This window comes from Schistocerca piceifrons, chromosome 4, assembly GCF_021461385.2.
Source record: "Schistocerca piceifrons isolate TAMUIC-IGC-003096 chromosome 4, iqSchPice1.1, whole genome shotgun sequence".
NCBI lineage: Eukaryota > Metazoa > Arthropoda > Insecta > Orthoptera > Acrididae > Schistocerca > Schistocerca piceifrons.
The window spans coordinates 302,576,600-302,590,667 of NC_060141.1; the positions used below are offsets into that span (position 1 = coordinate 302,576,600).

Consider the following 14,068-nt stretch of genomic DNA (forward strand, 5'->3'; position numbering starts at 1 on the left):
GCACCCAATGGGCGACACATGCCTCTCCCACCATTCCTGTTACCGTCGTTTTATAAGCTGGCGGACGCGGGCACGGAGCCTCTTAAAGCCTATTAGGTGCTATAGGGAAGGGTGCCACCGACGTTCTTCCATTGCCTCAGCGTCTTCCAGCGACCACCAATGGACTGTCTTTCGATGGGGACACCTGAGAGATCTAGGGATCGAATTTTCGCCGCAGAAATTATCTTAGTGACCTGCTCAATCACAACATCGATGGCACCACGTGGGGAAGATTCAACAGCGACAGCAGAGGTGAAAGCTTCCCAGTCTGTCTTCCTTAAAGCCCATCTGGGTAAGCATCCGTGGACATGCCGTCGTGGGAGTGACAGGAAGATGGGGAAGTGGTCACTATCACACAGGTCGTCATGTGCTCTTCAGTTGATAGATAGGAAAAATCCTGGGCTGCAAATTGATAAATCAATTGCCGAGTAACTACCATGAGCCACACTGAAATGTGGCGGTCGAGATGGGACAGTAATTTCCCACAGGGGGTTACGGGCTTTAAAATCTCCCAAAAGTAGGAAAGGTTTATGTAGTTGATCAGTCAGTGCAGCCAATACATTCAAGGGTACCGCACCATCTGGAGGGAGATATACATTGTAGGCGGTTCTTTCCTGTGTCATCTGTATCCTGACAGCCACAGCTTCAAGAGAAGTCTGAAGGGGCACACGTTTACTACATACCGAATCCAGGGCATAAACGCAAACTCCATCTGACACTATTATATTCACTACAGTTCTTGTAATATCCCTGCAGCCACGAAGGGCAGGGGTCCACATTGTTGGGAACCAGGTTTCCTGGACGGCAATGCAGAAAGCAGGTATAAAGCTTAACAGTTGCCGTAGCTCAGCCAGACGGTGGAAAAAACCGTCGAAATTCCACTTGAGGATGACGTGATCGTGAGACTGGAAAGGTATGAAACACTCCATGAGGCAGTCTACACCTCAGGGTCACCTGCTGCCACCGACTTATTTCCTGAACAGGTTATATCCATTGTGTCTGAGGGTCCGGTGCGATCTAGGTTCTCAGCGGGCACCACAATCTTCACCTCATCCTCTGACACAGAGCTTGTAGGTAGTGGTGGTGTGGGTGCCACCACAATTCCCTTGGTCTTGGGGAGGGTCTTCTTTCTGGATTTCTCTCGCTGATCTTTGGGTTTCTCTAGCTGGGAGGGCTACTCCGATTCATTCACTGGGATTGAGGATGATTACGAAGCCCTGTTTTTGGTACTTCCCACTAGTAGAAACATGGGAAGGGAGTGACACAAGGGACCGCTTCCTAGCGAGAAGTTCCGAAGAAGACTTACACTTCTCCAGCTGATAAGTGGGGACTGGTGCCCCTGATGGCTGATGGTTGGGGGGGACAGTGCTCCTGAGGTAGGTGATGCGGGAGCAAAAGGGAGGGAAGTGCCCCACCATCAAGTGGGTAGGTGTAGTCTTCCAGCTCTGAGAGCCAACTGCAACTTGCAGAACTGATGAGCTACAACTGTTTTCGTAGCGGCAGCATAAGAGGTGGTCATAGCCACAGGATGTAGGCCCTCAAACTTCCTCTTTGCCTCATTGTAGGTCAGTCGGTCCAGGGTCTTGTATTCCACGATTTTCCTTTTTCCCTGTAAAAATCCTGCAGTCTGGTGAGCAAGGGGAATGATGCTCTCTGCAGTTGACACAGATGGCAAGCGGGGTACAGGGAGTATTGGGATGGGATGGATATCCACAAACTCTACATGAGATGCTGCAAGGACAGTGGGAAGACATGTGGCCAAACTTCCAAAACTTAAAGCACCGAATTGGGAGAGGGATATAAGTCTTGACATCACAGCAGTAGACCATCACTTTGACCTTCTCGGGTAATGTGTCACCCTCGAAGGCCACGATGAAGGCACTAGTGGCAACCTGATTATCCCTCGGTGCCCGACGGACGCGCAGGGCGAAATGAACTCCTTGTCGATCTCAGATGGCGCACAGCCCGTCGTCAGATTGCCAAACAAAGTCCATATGGAATATAATACCCTGGAGCATACTTAAGCTCTTATGAAGCGTAATGGTAACGGAAACATTCCCCAGCTTGTCAGAAGCGAGTAATAACCTTGACGGTGCCAGAGGATGCAGTTTTTATCAAGACTGACACTGACCCTGACCAGATTTTGGACAAGCCCTCCACCTCCCCAAACTCGTCCTCTAAATGCTTTACAAAAAACTGAGGCTTCATCGAGACAAAGGAGTCCGATCACGATCAGTTCTCGTACATACGAGGTACCGGGGCGAATAAGGTTTGCTGCCATCTTTAGCCTGGCGTAGCTCCCATGGTGTGACCAGGGAGGGGAACGATTTAGAACCATCCTTCCTTGCATTGTACTGAGACTTGGAACGCTTAGAGACTGCTGGCGTTTCATCACCTGCAAGTGATATGGTACACTTCATCACGCGTCATCTGCCGTGATGCCACCCTCTCCGACCAGGGGCCTTCCCTGCGGGCTGCCACCCAGCCACAGCAAAGGCCACCTGGCAGGATGGCCATTGCCGGATGTGCAAATGCCTCAGGGTGATGGGCTTCTACTCCTTGGTGTACGTTGAGAGTTAACGGCGCAGGCATCAGCAGAGCAATCACTGTGTGGTCAGGGGGCTACAACCAACACGGTACTTGGTGGCCGCACCACAATGGACTGGCTACTGTGCTGGGTATCAGGTGCAAAAGGGCAAAGAGTCCAATATCGTCGACAGTGCAGAAAGCGATACTGCACAGAGGATGGAGGAAAACGTACCCAGGAGGGTGACCTCGCCCCTAACTGCTAGAGAATGAGCGGAAGTGCAGATCCACGTCGACGAAGGATGCGAGAGGTCTCAGCGCGTGATGGACACGATGCACCATGTAAGGCACTCTTCCCCAATTGGCTCGCTCTTTGGGAAAATTTGGAAAAATGGAGGTCAAACACGACAGGAGACCATTACATAAAGGGCGATATGTGAGAAACTCCTTTTAGTCGCCTCTTATAACAGGCAGGAATACCTCGGGCCTATTCTAACCACTGGGTCCGCAGGGGTTGGGGGGAGGGGGGAGAGAGGGGGGGAAGGAGGGGGGGAGAGAGCGAGAGAGAGAGAGAGAGAGAGAGAGAGAGAGAGAGAGAGAGAGAGAGAGAGAGAGAGAGAGAGAGAGAGATATCCTGGTGGTAGTGCATTGCTAAGTGAGTAGACGAGAAGATGGAAGCCTTCACGAAGCGTATCGCTGGAAAATCTGAAGCATAGACTTGAAAAATAATTGCACGTTACGCAACAAAAAAAGTGTAAACAACGTCAAGGAGCCGGCAGTCTGCTCAAGGTCTACCTGAAGAGAGAGACAAACAAGTGTCGTTAACGTTCATAAAATATGTGTTGACAAGATAAAATTTGATTTTCACTTTAGCAGGTAGTGGGTAGTGGGTTGAGTCTCTCTTACTGTTTCGAGTACTCGTACTTAGCGTTACACAGGAAGCCGGCGATTTTGGAATAGTAAGGACGGTATCTCTTTAGGCCTAATTATTTACCATGTATTTGCGTATTTTCACATTTGTATATATCAGTTCATAATCAGTACCTATCTGGTATTTGGTGTCTAGAGCTAGGGAAAGGCGTATGCGAAACATAGGAAGGGAGGCGGAAGGGGGGGGGGCATCTACAGCACTGCAAACTACCAGTATCATCTTTTAAGGGACTGAACTTATTAGTAACTAATGGAGAAGTGAAGAATATATAGCTGCATCTGCATATGAATATCACTTTCTCACGGTGTCTCCACTTACAAGGGGACCATAGGGCAATTCTTTTTTTAATTTTTTATATTTATGGAACGTGAAGTTAGGAACTCATATATATCCCCAAAGCAGTTCGATTCCACTCTTAAAAACACTCGAAAAAATCGACTTTGAAAATTCACCGACAAGCAGCGTGGCGATGTGGTAGCTTTCCAGACGCTTGGGGGCTCTGTGTTCGAATTGTGGTGGAATCAAATTTTTAAACAAAGATGCATTTTCTATGAGCATTTACGTGAAGAATAAAAACGAGTACTAAACGATAGACATAAATTTTATTTGTATTTTTTTTTTAATTTTACGATCTTGATTAACATTCTTCATAAAGAAATCAATAATTAAGAACTTTTGTTTGCAATGAAAACTGGATATTTGTGTGCAGTACGTAATGAGAAATAAGAATACGTGTATTTTCCAAGTGTGTGTTAATTAGCATTTGATGAACTTTATATTTAAATGACTTAGGTATTCGAACGGAAAAAACGAAAACAATGACCGAAACGAGACATGTTTCCTGCGCTTTATTGATTCTACCATTCACGGACATGTTCGTAGAACATACGCCTTTATTTAAAATATGATTCCACCTGGAATCAAACCCAGGCCGCCTACACAGCCAGCGAGCACTCAGCAAGGAACAACACTGCTCGTCGAAAACAATGTACCGTATTTTAGCTTATTAAACATAGATGAGAAACTTCGAAGTCGATTTTCTAGAGAATTTTTGAGAGTTGCATCGAAATGTTTTTAGGATAGGTATATCTGAAATCTGCATGTCACGTACCATAAACATAAAAAATTACAAAAAATAAGAGTGCTGCATGGTCCCCTTTTTAATCTATCAGACGTTGGATATTTGGGTAATTTCAGCGACGTGCTTTAAAAATATGCGTCTCACCCCTGTTAACTGCGACCTGTTAATAGCATGCTTTCTGGTGTACAGCCAAGATGTTTATTGAAAGAAAAAACTGAACCAATGGCTCGACTATACACTTGAAAGCACACCATTAGTCAATCACGCCGAGAAAGCATCAGAGCTCACTATCACTAACTGGCAACTGTTGTTCTGAAAAAATGAAATATTTATATTCATTCACTACAATTTTCGAAACAAAACCTTAAGCAAAAAGTAAAGAACCCAGAACTTAGTATTGACTAAGTACAAACAGAATAACTTCTAGTCGTGGTGCAAAGTAGCGGAAGCCAAACAAGTCTAAGAAGTAGTCCTTTCGCATTTTTATAGTTAATTTGCTTCAGCCAACGTGGTACTTTTCCCGAAGCCGTAGCAGTTAAGATAGGTGCATACGTCCAGATGGGTTATCTATCGCAGCGTTTTGATATCGCTGGAAGAAAATTTCAGCATACTTTAACGTACAACCTTGCAACAGGTAGTGCAGATTCAGTAAGCCAAAGAAATGCACTGAGTTTCTTAACAAGAAATAAAAGATGAGATGACGGAGTTGACCAAACAGATTAATTAGAGGTGGGAACCAAAAGGTAGAGATGTTGCTAATGGACCAAGCGCTCGCGAATGATGAATAATAGGAAATAACAAACACAGATATTGCTTTGTATTTCTTAACACACACAGACCACTACCGTTTGACAAGAAGAAACGACAATTACGTACACATGTCATGTGGCTAGTTTATGGTTCCACTCATAGGAATGTGTGTCAGGATTGATTGTTGAAGGAAATGAGAAATGGCTAGGCTTTTATGTATCACTGCCAGGAAACACTTGCCAGTATTCTCAAATCTTTCAGCATTTAAGTGATAGTGTGTGGTGCGAATAGGCACACCAACAGATTATGTTCTCAGAATGAAAAGGTAGGAGACGAGGTACTAGCGGAATTAGAGCTGTGAGGACGGGTCGTGAGTCGTGGATAGCTCAGATGGTAGAGCACTTGTCCGCGAATGCGAAGATCTCTAGTTCGAGTCTCGGTCCGGCACACAGTTTTAATCTGTCAGCATAGTTTTGATCAAAAATATTTCTGACACACTGCAGCTTGGATAGCTCTCAATAGGCAACTATGAGGGCTTATTTTCCAAGCGATGTGTGTATTTACAACGAATTTCTGACTGATACACTGGACTACACTATTATTATTTTAAATTCAAACAGAATTGTAAATAATGGACACGTTTTTCCACACCAAATAGTGGTAAGTATGCCTTGCTATATTTTTAAAGTTTAATCTTTACAATTTGGTGTGTGAAATTGAAGACATTAGGAGGAATGTACCTAAAATATTCATAAAGATCCAGATACAGAGTACAAAATGGCTCTGAAATCCAGAGCTTTAGTCTTGCATTACCTGCCTGAGCACGCTTATATAAACAATTTATATTTTACTGGTATTACCCATTTGAACCATAAAATCGGTCTGGGCTGGGACCTAAAATTACTGTGACTCAGACATCAGAGAGACAGTGGGAAACAGAACGTGCGTCACCAACATTGAAGGAGATTTGACACACTAATGTGTGGGGGTGGGGCCGTGATATTGACACTCTTCAGAAGAGAATAGTTCACATTCTACATCGTAATGCGAACAATGAAGTTGCTGACGTCATAGCGTCGGAGGCGCCGATGCAATCTCTGGTCCCACAGTCATTCGTATCTGCAGAATTCCGACGTCTCTGGAAACTGGTAGACTTCCGGGCTAAGACAATGGTGGCTATATTCCAGAACACTGAGTTTTGTACAGGTTTAACGCGCGAAGTTTATCGAGAAGATTTAATACATCAAATCCATCACGAAAAACTTAATGGCGCTGTAAGATAATTTTATGATATGATACTTACCCAGAGTCATTAAGCAGAGTGCGCAAAGATTCTAGCAGTGTGTTCTTCGTCATTTCTGGGAAGGGTAGAAGTATAGCAACGCCTCTCCTGACAGCCATTTTAATATTATGAAACTGGTCGCCAAACAAAGGTATTCCCAACAATGGCACACCATTGTAGACTGCCTCGGTGGTTCCCATCAATCCACCATGCGTAATGAACACTCGCATCTTAGGATGGCCTGTTAAGAACAAAATCAAGCAGTATTTTAAGATGACATTTTAAACAGGCAACGGTTTACTGTGCTAGAAAACAGAAAAATCAAAAATCCACACTCAAGCAAACTTCAGTGAAGAGCTTCCAGATGTTCTCACCAAAGTTGAAGTGTTTACTTACTCAGTATTTCATACTGAGGCAGCCACTTGCGTACTAACAGGTTAGGGGGCTGCCCTGGAAGATTTTCAGCCTCCCATTTCCAAATAACGCGTTGGGGAAGCTCTGCAAATGCTTCTAGTATTGCACTTCGTTTCTCATCAGACAAATCCCGGGCCTGCAGTACAGACCCGAACGTGAAGAATATTACTCCGTGTTCTGCTTCGTCCATGAACTTTTGAATGTCCTGGTGGAAATTAAAATGCAAAAAATAATGAGTATATGATTATCTAGCGTACTGAGGAACAATTTTTGTTACATACGTTACAGATATAAAACAATGGTGTTAATGACAAACTGATGAACAGAGTACAAATATACACTCCTGGAAATGGAAAAAAGAACACATTGACACCGGTGTGTCAGACCCACCATACTTGCTCCGGACACTGCGAGAGGGCTGTACAAGCAATGATCACACGCACGGCACAGCGGACACACCAGGAACCGCGTTGTTGGCCGTCTAATGGCGCTAGCTGCGCAGCATTTGTGCACCGCCGCCGTCAGTGTCAGCCAGTTTGCCGTGGCATACGGAGCTCCATCGCAGTCTTTAACACTGGTAGCATGCCGCGACAGCGTGGACGTGAACCGTATGTGCAGTTGACGGACTTTGAGCGAGGCCGTATAGTGGGCATGCGGGAGGCCGGGTGGACGTACCGCCGAATTGCTCAACACGTGGGGCGTGAGGTCTCCACAGTACATCGATGTTGTCGCCAGTGGTCGGCGGAAGGTGCACGTGCCCGTCGACCTGGGACCGGACCGCAGCGACGCACGGATGCACGCCAAGACCGTAGGATCCTACGCAGTGCCGTAGGGGACCACACCGCCACTTCCCAGCAAATTAGGGACACTGTTACTCCTGGGGTATCGGCGAGGACCATTCGCAACCGTCTCCATGAAGCTGGGCTTCGGTCCCGCACACCGTTAGGCCGTCTTCCGCTCACGCCCCAACATCGTGCAGCCCGCCTCCAGTGGTGTCGCGGCAGTCATGAATGGAGGGACGAATGGAGACGTGTCGTCTGCAGCGATGAGAGTCGCTTCTGCCTTGGTGCCAATGATGGTCGTATGCGTGTTTGGCGCCGTGCAGGTGAGCGCGACAATCAGGACTGCATACGACCGAGGCACACAGGGCCAACACCCGGCATCATGGTGTGGGGAGCGATCTCCTACACTGGCCGTACACCACTGGTGATCGTCGAGGGGACACTGAATAGTGCACGGTACATCCAAACCGTCATCGAACCCATCGTTCTACCATTCCTAGACCGGCAAGGGAACTTGCTGTTCCAACAGGACAACGCACGTCCGCATGTATCCCGTGCCACCCAACGTGCTCTAGAAGGTGTAAGTCAACTACCCTGGCCAGCAAGATCTCCGGATCTGTCCCCCATTGAGCATGTTTGGGACTGGATGAAGCGTCGTCTCACGTGGTCTGCACGTCCAGCACGAACGCTGGTCCAACTGAGGCGCCAGGTGGAAATGGCATGGCAAGCCGTTCCACAGGACTACATCCACCATCTCTACGATCGTCTCCATGGGAGAATAGCAGCCTGCATTGCTGCGAAAGGTGGATATACACTGTACTAGTGCCGACATTGTGCATGCTCTGTTGCCTGTGTCTATGTGCCTGTGGTTCTGTCAGTGTGATCATGTGATGTATCTGACCCCAGGAATGTGTCAATAAAGTTTCCCCTTCCTGGGACAATGAATTCACGGTGTTCTTATTTCAATTTCCAGGAGTGTACATTATGGTACACTAGTCTACTGGTGGAACACTTCTTAAATTTTATTTGCAAATCAAGTCAGCAGGAACCAGCGTATGTATCAGCATGTCCTTTGAATTACATGAGTATGATGCGAGGAGGGAGGGATATATAACTCAGTAGTTGGTATAGTTTAATGGTCTGGGTTGTCTCACCACGAATGCATGACGGGGGGTGGGTGGGCTTACTATTAGAACAGAGGAGGAGGAAATTAGAGTTCAACATCCCGTCGACAACGAGGTCATTAGAGACCAAGGTCATTCCCTTTCAAAGGAACCATCCCGGCATTTACCTGAAGCGATTTAGGGAAATCACGAAAAACCTAAATCAGGATGCCCGGACGCGGGTTTGAACCCTCGTCCTCCCGAATGCGAGTCCACTGTGCTAACCACTGCACCACCTCGCTCGGTATATTAGAACAGAAAATCGCTGCATGATTAAGGAGTTTAGCGATTGATTTCTATTAGCGGCTTTCCACGTACGCTGAGACAAACCGAAGCCTCCTGTTTCAATGCAGGTGTTTCGGTAGTTTCTTACTCATTGTGGTACATCAGATCCTGCAACAAGTTCTACAGTAGCTTTTATTTGGTGGGTGTCTGGATTTTTAACTAGCAGATGTAGCACTTTTGCGGCGTTTTCTTTATATACATGTAACAAAGCTTCCTGCCTCCCCATTTCACCGGCGGGGAGGGAGGGTTATATAACTCAGTAGTTGGTATAGTTATCAGACATCCTACGACCGTACCCATTGTGTTTGTTTTGTTTCGTGGCGCAAAAAGAACTAGTTATACCCGCCTATGTCAAAACCTTAGAACATTAATATGAAAAAAGGGGTTAAAAAGGACTTTACGTTAAGCCCAGTCGACGGGAGGAGAGAGACCCAAGGACAAGGATTTCCTCTTTGAGAAAGATCCACAAAATACGCCGTAGAGACAACGTAGGTACCGAACTAAAGATTAAGTCTCCTTCGCCATATTGCCTCGACGGATAAAAAGTAAGACGCAGTCGACAGATCGCGCGTCGTTCGCAAAAACAACCGATAACTCAGACGGCAAACATACATTAGAACGTAAGTGTTTGAAGAAAAAAAAAAACATTCGATCAGGAAATGGCGAACTGTCCAAGGTTGTTGACGGAGCACAAAGTGGTGGGAGATAACTGCCTAAATGGCCATGACTAAAACGACAGTGCCCAACATTCAACCTAGCAAAAATGATCTCGCGTTGGGAGGAGATCGGCCAAGCCGCTGGGAGACAATTGTCCGGAGCTCACATAAAGGGAAGACCAGGGGTGATGCCAAAGTGGCACCACCTGCTGATAGACGGCAACACGGAGATCATCGGAAGAAATGGAAAAACTAGCGGACCGAGATAGGACAACTGCGGCCTTGGCAGCAGCGTCAGCAGCCTCGTTTCTAGTCAGAACGAGGTGACTAGGAACCCACAAAAACAACATAGTGGCTCCCTCAAGAATGAACAAGTGGAAGCTTTCTTGAACCCGTTGCGCTAAAGGATGGACTGTGTTCAGGACACAGGCTCTGAAGGGCACTGGGAGAGTCGGAGCAGGTGACAATTTGAAAGCCTTAGTCGCCGGATGTACTCCATGGTCTGATACAGGACAAGGAGCTAGGCTGTAAATACTGAGCAGTGTTCCGGAAGCCGATACCGAAAATCGTCGGTGCCAATAACGAAGACACATCGGACGCTACGGTTAGTCCGACAGCCATCAGTGAACACTAAGGTACTATCACTAAGTTCTGTGTTACGACAGAGAAACCTACAGTGACAGACCAAATCTAGAGTAATTTCCTTAGATAGCGAATTAAGTCCATGATGTGAAGGGCCGCTGCACGAAGCCAAGGTGGTGAAGGGTTCACACCCACCGGGAAAGTGTCAGGTAGCGTATAGTTAAGATGCCGCAGCAATAGTCGAAAGCGAATTCCAGGAGGTAACAGAAGAGAAACGCACCCCATACTCGCGGTCAAAGGAGTCATCGAAGGACACATGAGCTCGGTGGCCGGGCATAGAAGGCAAACGGCATGGTTACTGCTGAGTAGAGCATCACGTCTGTATGACAGTGGGTGTTCTGCAGCTTCTGCGTAGAGACTGAACTGAGCAAGTGTAAAATGCACCAGTGGCCAAACGGATTCCACGATGGTGGATAGTATTTAGACGGCGTAAGATGCAAGGACGTGCAGATGCATAAACGAAACACCAATGGTGTAATTTCTAATGGACGAGGGACTGGTACAAACGCTAAGAGGGTGGTCTGATCCGCTCCTTAGGAAGTACCGCTGATCTGGAACACAGTGTGTCCGGGTACCGCGGGCGGCCAGGTAAGAGAGAGGACGCAGAAACTTTTCTATCATGCATGAGCCCGAGGAATTTCGTAGTTTCAACGAACGGAAGAGCAACATACCCAAGATAAGACAGTGGAAGAATCCAATTGCACAGCCAGAATTTCATGCAAACGGTTTTGTTAGTGGAACGAAAGCCATTGTCGATGCTCCACAAATAAAGACGACCGAGACATCGCTGAAGGCGCCGCTCAATGAGACAAGTCCGTGGAGAACTGCAACAGATCGCAAAATCGTCGTCGAAGGAGGAGCCACAAATGCCTGGAGGGAGACATGTCATACGTTTAACGGCTATAACAAAGAGGACGACGCTCAGGGCACAGCGTAGATAGTACGGAGGATACCAGTCTTCCAGTAGGTACCTTAGGCTTTCTCCAAATCGAAAAAGACGGCCACAGTCTGGGATTTCCGCAGAAAACCATTCATGAAGTGACGAGATGGTCAACTGCAGAACGGCACGCTTGGAATATATATTGTGCAATGGTTAGTAAACTGAGAGACTCAAGCCACCAGAACAGCCAGGCATGAATCGTTACATCATCTTGCTGAGTGAAATGGGGTGGTAGCTAAAAGGAAGGTGTTTGTCCTACCGGGCTTAGGTATGCGTGCGGGAATGGCTTCACGCCAGCGTCTGGGAAACGTGTCATCTATCCAGATGAGATTGTATGCATGCAGGAGAAAATGCCTGCCCACAAGAGGAAGGTGCTGCAACATCCGAATGTGAGCATCGTCCGGCCCTGGGGGCAGAAGATTGGGATGAAGTTAGAGCATGCTCTAGCCCCCTCTTAATAAATCCGGCATTGTAGCTTTTACCATTCTGAGAGGAGGGTATCACCAGAGCCTCCTCCAATCGTTTCCAATGGAGGAAGGAAGGGTGATAGTGGGTAGAGCTCGAAATCTCCATAAAAGAGCGGCCCAAGTTGTTTGAAGTTGCAATGGGGTCCACAAGACAGCATCCGCTACGGTCAGGCTGGAAACTGGGGAATGAACCATGATCCCAGAGAGCCACCGGAGGTTGGCCCACACTATGGATGAGGGAGTGGAACTGTTAAAAAAAATTAGTACATGACATCCAGCTAGCTTTCTACTATCTCGAAGAATGCAACGACATTGCGCACGCAAATGATAAATACAAGGAAAGGGGGCGGAGGGAGAAATTTTGGGTTGTCACTTCTGCAGCTGCCGAGTGCCAGCCTTCGAAGACTGATTGCTACATGGCGCAGAGTCTGGAGGCTCCTGTTCCACGAGATCTGCACAGGCATCAGCATTCTCGATGGGTCGGCCTGCAGATTTCAGGGCAGAAAAATGGCTGGCGGTGGGCAGGGGTGAAACGGCGGTCGGCCATGTGATGGTTGATGAAAAGAATCTCCCAGTCCGCAAAGGGGAAGACGCTTTGTCTTTTTTCAATTTCTTTGAGCCTTTCCAGTTTTCAGAAGAAGACTCAGATGTTTGTTCGCTGGAGGGGCGTAAAATGTTTTCGCAGACGTATTCCTTCTGACCTTTCTGGCCTGCCAGTTTTTTGTGTAATAGGTTATTTCGCCACCGGATGCGAAGATGTGGTGGCTTGTTGCACAGCTGGAGGAGGAGATGCTACTGTGTCCTTGGGCGATTTTACAACCGTCTTACTGAATTTGATGTCCCAAGTCTGTGTCCTTCGTGGAGTGAGGTGTAGGAGGAACAGTACTGTTAAGTACTAGATGCTAGAAGACAGGATTTTTGAGTAGCCAACAACTTGCACGTGACAGGGTAAGACACTTTTTACTTCACCCAAATAGCCTAGACGGCCCGTTCATCGAAATACATGGGACATTCTCGGGATGAGGCTGCATGATCGCCATTGCAATTGATGCAGCGGGGAGAAGGAGACAGGCAATCACCCTCCTGACCATCCCAACCTCAAGTAACACATCTGGCCGTGTTTCGACAGGACATTCGAGTGTGGTTGTAATGTTGACACTGGTAGCAGCGCATCGGATTTGGACTGTACGTTTAGGCCATCGTAACTTCATAGCCTGATTTGGTCTCTGATGAAAGCACTACTCTATCAAACGTGAGAAGAAGAGTGCGTGTAAGCATTACGATTGCATCAATCCTTTTCAATACCCGATTGACTGCAGTGACGCCCTGAACAGATGGTAAGTTTGGATTTCTCCCTCAGTCATACCATCTAGCATCATGCAGAGAATTCAGCCTTCGATTGGCTTCAACACGAACAGGATAGTTGTGGAAGAGTGAAGCTGCAAGCAGTTTTTAGATTCGAGAATCACAATTTGTCTCCAAAAGCCAAGTGCCATTACGTAAACAAGAGCAGGATTTCACAGTGCCGGGAACTGCATCAACACCTTTCTGAATTATAAACGGATTTACACTATATCGAAGGACTGACCTGTAGTACATCATACTACGAGGATCCGAGGTGCAGCTGGGAGAATCCGGGAATCTTTAGCCTCATTCCGTTTACGTTTAGTAGACGGAGATGGTGATTGGCTGATTGCGAGAAAATCCCCATTGTTGCCAGCATCTCCATGCCCCCCCCCCCCAGAGGGGGGGGGGCTCACCTGCCTTAGATGACTGCTCACACCTCAGTCACACATCCCTAACTACTGACAGAGGGAGCTATTGGAATTTGGGAAGATAACAGTTCAGGCAATAACCCTTCCCCGTGCCTGGCCTTTATCAGAGGGTCCGTGCGAACCCTATCTCATGGCCCAGGGCTGGGAATTAAGCGTTACCAACTCACCTGTTACGCATCAGACGCATGGGCCGGCACTCAGGAGCGCACAGGGAGGAACGAGAGACAAAGAGGAACCTCAAACTCCAAAGCGGGGGGAGTGTAGGAGATGGAGAAGAAAGAAATAGTGAAGAGACTGTTCTGATGTCAGGCTACTAAAACTTTAGGCAACTTTGC

At 47.2% G+C, this 14,068-nt stretch overlaps 1 protein-coding gene across 1 annotated transcript in view; it reads right to left on the reverse strand.

The window, feature by feature from the left end:
• The window catches only part of LOC124794661 (UDP-glucosyltransferase 2-like), a 142,198-nt gene that overhangs the window by 22,764 nt on the left and 105,366 nt on the right, over positions 1 to 14,068 (reverse strand). Inside the window, exons 3-4 of the mRNA XM_047258191.1 lie at positions 7,006 to 7,228; positions 6,631 to 6,850 (exon numbers count right to left, since the gene is read on the reverse strand). Of these exons, the coding sequence (XP_047114147.1) occupies positions 6,631 to 6,850; positions 7,006 to 7,228 (443 nt within the window). The remainder of the gene's footprint in view (positions 1 to 6,630; positions 6,851 to 7,005; positions 7,229 to 14,068) is intronic.